The sequence below is a fragment of the Centruroides sculpturatus genome, unplaced genomic scaffold, assembly GCF_000671375.1.
Source record: "Centruroides sculpturatus isolate CEXI.00-Female unplaced genomic scaffold, Cexi_2.0 scaffold307, whole genome shotgun sequence".
Lineage (NCBI taxonomy): Eukaryota > Metazoa > Arthropoda > Arachnida > Scorpiones > Buthidae > Centruroides > Centruroides sculpturatus.
This window is the reverse complement of record NW_019384520.1, coordinates 622,103-628,151: the sequence shown is the minus strand read 5'-3', so window position 1 is coordinate 628,151 and position 6,049 is coordinate 622,103. Positions and strand designations below refer to the sequence as shown.

Genomic DNA, 6,049 nt, shown 5'->3' with positions numbered 1-6,049 from the left:
TTTTATTTGATATTCAATGTAAAATGTCTTATTTAAATATTTAATTATTGCAATTGAAACTATATTTTTTCGGTATTTTCAATCAACCAAGATGGCGTCTAACTGTAGATCATTTGTCTGTAATAATAATTCTAATTATTAAAGTTAAGACAAGTCAGACAAAGTCGAACAAAGGGGAGTAGAGGGGAGAGGTTGAGCTCTTCTTCCCCTTGTCCGACTTGTCTTAACCATTACATTAAATTTTACAAAACATTATATTTTATGCAGTTTATGCCTTTCATTATATGTATTTCAAAAATTGTTGTATATTTTTGAACATCGTTTCTATTATGGTATCTATCATTCATAATGTCATAAGGGCTTTGTTGAACGTCCGAAGAGGAGAGGGGTTACAGAAACTTCGTAAAACTGTGACCAGAGAAGGAGGGAACGTAAAAATTTCAAGAAAAATGCAGACATAATTTATGGATATCCCATAGTGTTCAAGCATATCCTAACTCTACGTGAATTGATTATAGCAGCTCGTGTCTGTGAGGACGAGTAAAAGATTTAGATATCGAACACTAAAAAACGTCGAAAAGATTAAAATTATTATATATAATAAATAGAGATTTTATTATAATATTCTTTTGTAAAAGGAATTAAAACAATCATTTTTGAATTAGAAATTTGCAATTCAGATTAGAATAGGAATATTTCTTAATTAATGCAAGTTCTATTTTCACAGCAGTCGCTCTTTTTCTTTGCATAATGGAAAATTTCAAAGAATTGAAGAAGTGACACACCTCGGGCCATGCCGAGGCCGAAGATTGCGCCTGGTCATTACCTCGTGTGATTCGGGTGCTTCCGAAAGATGCGGAGGAAGAGTCGCATACACCCGACGTCAAAAGGGCAGTCGTCTTAACTCCGGACGACAGCGCCTCCTCTCTCGTCCATTATTTGGAGCAGCGAACCCCGAAGTTCCGGAATGGAAGTCGAGACTGGTCACCTGAGACGAGACTTGACAGAAAGGAGTCCGAAGAAATGGTGGAAAAAATCCGTCGAGCGTAAAAGGCCTTGGTGGAAAAGATTGTTTGGCTGCTGGAAAACAATCTTTTCTCTGCCGAGGTCTTGTGCGGATTTCGACTTTCCACCGAATGTGACACTTTCACTCGGAATTGACCTTTCACCCGGCTATTTAATCGACTGGACTTTCCGTCCGAATTTACGGACGGATACTTCGACACCTTTCGAGATTCCTTCCTCCACTTCGGTTAAAGTACATAGAACATCGACAGTGACGTCTATCGTAGCCAAAGTGACAACGAAACATAAACAGTGTTCTCGTGTTTAATAAAAGACTGTGTTACGCTGTTGTTTAAACGACTATAACTGGTAATGGCAACTTGTAATGTTTCGACCGGTGTTCTACTAGTAAAATATTTCATCACAGAATAATGCACTACGAGAGGAAACCATTTCCACGTTGAACTTTAACCAAACCCACCTTGCAGTCGATGTGTGTTCAGACCAAAATTATAATTACTCTAATAATTAAATTTGTACATGGAATTTTTACGATTGTATATAAAGTTTCATATTTAATAAAACTTATTAAGCTTCATATTAACTGTTTAAAGATTAAATATTTATCAAAATATTAACATTGAGCATTTTTGGATTAATAACAATGTCATTCTGCTAATATGCATATACAGCAAAGGATTACTTCTCTCCACTACAAACAAACAGAACCAACAAAAGCTAAAACACAAAAGCAACAACACGGAATAAAACACAAAACAAAAAACAAAAAAAAATGTAATGTCCAAATAGTTTAATTAAAAGTAAAACAATTACAATAGTACAATAATATTTTAACACTAAGATTTGTAAGATTTAACATCATAATAGAAAAGAAATTCTACGTTTAAAAGTGAAGACATCGCGATTTAAAAAACCGTCTAGAGCTCTAGACTAATGTTTTTCAACCTTTTTGAATACGCGACCCCTTTAGAAGTTAAAAAATTCTGGAGACCCCCAGGGCCATATTAAAACTATATCAGTGATTTTAAAAACTACGTATTTAATTTTCTTTCTGTTGAGACTTAAATATCGATCGAAAAACCAATAAACAGGTACAGCCTTCTCACTGAAATTGTAGTTTTTTTTATTGTAGTGACCTACAATAAAAATGTTGATTGTAGTGACCTACAATAAAAATAATAATATTGATATGACCTACAAACACTTATCTTTTTCTTTTATCCGCGACCCCCGTGTAAGGCTTTGCGACCCCCTGAGGGTCACAACCCACAGGTTGAAAAACACTGCTCTAGACAATAGAGAAACAAAGAGAAAGCGAGTAGCGATAAGCAAAATAAATTTCAAATGGTCATCTTACCATTATCCAGGGCAGAGAGCTGCTGTGTTGTCTTTATATAATATTTACTCTATAACCATATAATATTCCAATTAGAAGTACCATACCTTCCTCCGTCGATTAATATTCAACTTTTATTAATATAAATAAAAATTTTAAAATATTTTAAAAAATAATACGCCTGAAAACTTTGTATAAATTTATGAAAATTTGCCGCCCTTGCCATTTGTAGCCATAGATAAATGCCCAGTTTGCCCTTACGGTACGGCCGGCCCTGTCTATAAATGTGTTGTGCTCTTGTTATCTTCTTTCTTTTTTAATTCTTTCTATCCGTAGACACTAAAAGAGCCTTTTAGCAAGCTCATTATGGTTTCGGCCAAGTCTACATTATGAGTAATCCGATGTAATTTAGATTTTATTTTAAAGAGCCTTTACGAAACATCTCATTATTTGAAAAAAAAAATAAAACATTTGGACTATATTTGTTTTAAAACATATTTATTTTTCATAATTCAAAATTATTCGCAAAATTTAGAAAAATTATAACTGTTGTTTATTATTATGTGTTGATTAAAAATATTCTTGCGAAAAATCTGAAAAGTGTAAATTTGATTTTTTTCCAATAAAACTTTCATTTCTAGGTGGAATATAATTTTCAATATTTGGAATATCTTTAACCACACACGCATCCAGTGCTGATCTGTTCATATGCATCTCTTTGGCTTGAATCCATTGTTCTTTTTTCACGTCATAGCATTCCACGCTAGATACTGTAGTAATTCCATTAAAACCTCCCATAACAAAAATCAAATCTTCTAAAACCTTAATGAGAAACGATAGCTTTATAAAAATTTATACTAGGAATAGGATGAGTTGTCTATTGTACTTACCACCACTGCAAAATTGCTTCTGGCTGTGCTCATATCTTCAAGAATATACCACTTTTGGGTATAGGGATTATATACTTCTCCACTACACAGGCGAGAAATGCCATTGAATCCTCCAAAAACATAAAGATATCCGTTGTAGTTGATGCAACAAACACCACATCTGCGTGTTTTCATGGAAGATATATTAGTCCATTGATTTGTGTCAGGATTATAGAATTCTGCAGAACTTAGAAACTCGTTCCCATTAAAGCCACCAACAATATACACGCTTCCGCTTAATTCGGTAGCACTGGCATCACTTCTTTCATTATTCATCGATGCGATCATCGTCCACTAAAAAATTAATATTACTACTTAGGACTATTTACTATGTATACATTAAAATGCCAACAAAATTTCCACTGACTTGATTTGTATCACAGTTATATCTTTCTGCAGATCTAAGTCTCACTCGTCCGTTAAATCCACCTAAGGCATATATGTGTCTACCTACAGTGGCTACGCTGACATAACATCTAAAATAAATATTTTTCTATCTTGTATTTACCATTAAAAATTCGAAATAACTAAAATTGGGCTGCAATTTGAAAAAAGAAAACTGTAGACCTATTATTTCCCACCGTCATCTGTCTGTCTGTTTTTCCTTAATCTCGAGAACGGAGTTAGATAGATGAAAGACGAGATAGGATATGACTACCTTGGGGACAGGAGGCCCCGATTAACTGTATAGAAAATTCCGATGCAAACTGGAAGTCATGCCATTTCAATTCAAAAATTTCTCCCTGAAAGGTGTTACATAGGTGACTGGCACCACTCTATTGTTAAAGAAAAAGTATGATGTACAGGGGCAAGACACGACTAATTTGAGATGGAGAGCATATACTTTAAATAAAATAAATTAAAGATATGAGTGAAAATTGCAGCCCGCATTGTGACGATGTCACAATAAATAATTGCTCGTTAAGTGATAATTACCTATGTGAATACATTGGTGCAATCTCTCTCCATTCCGATGTCAATATATCAAAACACCGGCACGTATTGAAGAAATCTACTCCATCGTATCCACCAATAATATATATATAGTTATCCATGACGGCGCATCTGTGATATGCCCTGGGTCCAGTAGAATCATTTATTGAAAGCTACAATATACAGTTTATATTACACGCATATATATATTATTGTATATAAAATCAAAATTCTAATATTACTAGTATCCAAGAATCCGTTTTGATATCGTAAGATTCCATGAGGTTTATAGGAATATCTCCATCCCAACCACCAATTACAAAGAGTACTTCACGAGGCAATCTCGGTTTTTGAAGCTGAAGCTTACTTTTACTTCCATGCCCAATTTTCAAATCGAACAAACATCTGATGGCTTCAATGATTATTCGACGACAGTTTCTGTCTTCAAATTTAACATATTTGTTATTTTTAACTTTTGCGATGAAGTACTCCGGATTTATGAGACCAAATCGAACGCAACGCATTAATTGGTTTATATACTTGGAACGATTATCCGGGTCGTGATCGATCCATATTAAAATACCTTCCCAAACAAATTCTTCATGTTTTACATTCAATTCTTCCTTCTTTAAAATCGTTATTATTTCATCTAAAGAAATTTCCAAGTATCTTCGTTCTTTCAGTATATTGGTAAAATTAATCATCAGATACTTGAGAGCTTTCGCTTCCATATCCTGGTAATTATACTGCTTGGCACATTTCCATATTAATATACAATTTTGATCGTTTATATGATCAATAAGAAATATACAACATATATCTACTAATTTACTTATCAGAAATTTATTAGCAACTTTAATTAGTTGGAAAACATTCTGAAAATTGACAGTTTGATGAAAATTGCTTGGCATATAAGCGAAGTCAATAATCTTGTCTAACATGTCTGCAGATATATTTGGAATAATTATCTCTGTTCTTCGTTGAATGTTGATGGGGCTGTTATACAAAGCTTCAAAATAAGGACTGCAAGTCACCATAATTAATCGATGTATCGGGAATTCTCTTCCGTCTTCACTTTTCAAGATGCCATCGCAGACCGATCCGTTCTTTCTCATAACGTATAAAATTTCCATAAGTGTTTAATAATCAATAGAGCGATGTAATGTTAGTGGATTCCTTTTCGGTACCCGCTGTAGGCTACCTGTGAAGGTGGTTGAATCCACAAATTTAGAATTCTGTCTATACGAGGAGTAACAATTCAACCAGAAAACAAATTAATAATAGAAAATCAATTGTTATTTAATTAAATTTTCTAAAAATGTAATATTTAAATCTACACTCGTAACTAAATACGGAAAATTTTAGTTTACGACTAAACTACCAATGTTTGAAATTTAAAAAATGTTTAATATTTTAATTTCATCTACAGTTTAACTTTTCAGATTCTTTCATCTTATAAACAACAACTGTACATTGGATTTTTTAAAACTTTCCGTTAACGTTACTAAGATGGTCTTTTCTCCAGAGCCAACCCTACCATAGGGCGAAAGGAGCAGCCGCTCCAGGCGCTAAGTCCTAGGGAACGCCTCAGTGGTAAAGAAAATTAAAGGGTACAAATTTGGGGCAACCAAGGGCAGTGGCGTAGCGGGCGCCACTCGCAGAGGGGCGCCCAAATGGTCTCCAAGACAAACTATATGTGTTTCTGGAGGGGGCGCCAATAAAATGTCGTGCCCCGAGCGCCAGTTATGTTCGCTACGCTACTGACCAAGGGGGCGCCATAATAGGATCTCGCTCCATCCTAAAACTTGCCTCGGGCCGGCACTGG

General features: G+C 34.4%; 1 protein-coding gene across 1 annotated transcript; it reads right to left on the bottom strand.

Moving 5' to 3' along the window:
* Window positions 1–2,914: 2,914 nt before the first annotated feature.
* LOC111622729 (kelch-like protein 10) lies at window positions 2,915–5,516 on the bottom strand. Its single transcript, XM_023365148.1, has 5 exons — window positions 4,467–5,516; window positions 4,228–4,397; window positions 3,659–3,767; window positions 3,253–3,585; window positions 2,915–3,184 (listed from the first exon to the last, which is right to left on the bottom strand). Exons 1-5 carry the CDS (start codon window positions 5,355–5,357, stop codon window positions 2,933–2,935), a joined length of 1,755 nt encoding a protein of 584 aa, XP_023220916.1. The 5' UTR covers window positions 5,358–5,516; the 3' UTR covers window positions 2,915–2,932.
* Window positions 5,517–6,049: the final 533 nt, after the last annotated feature.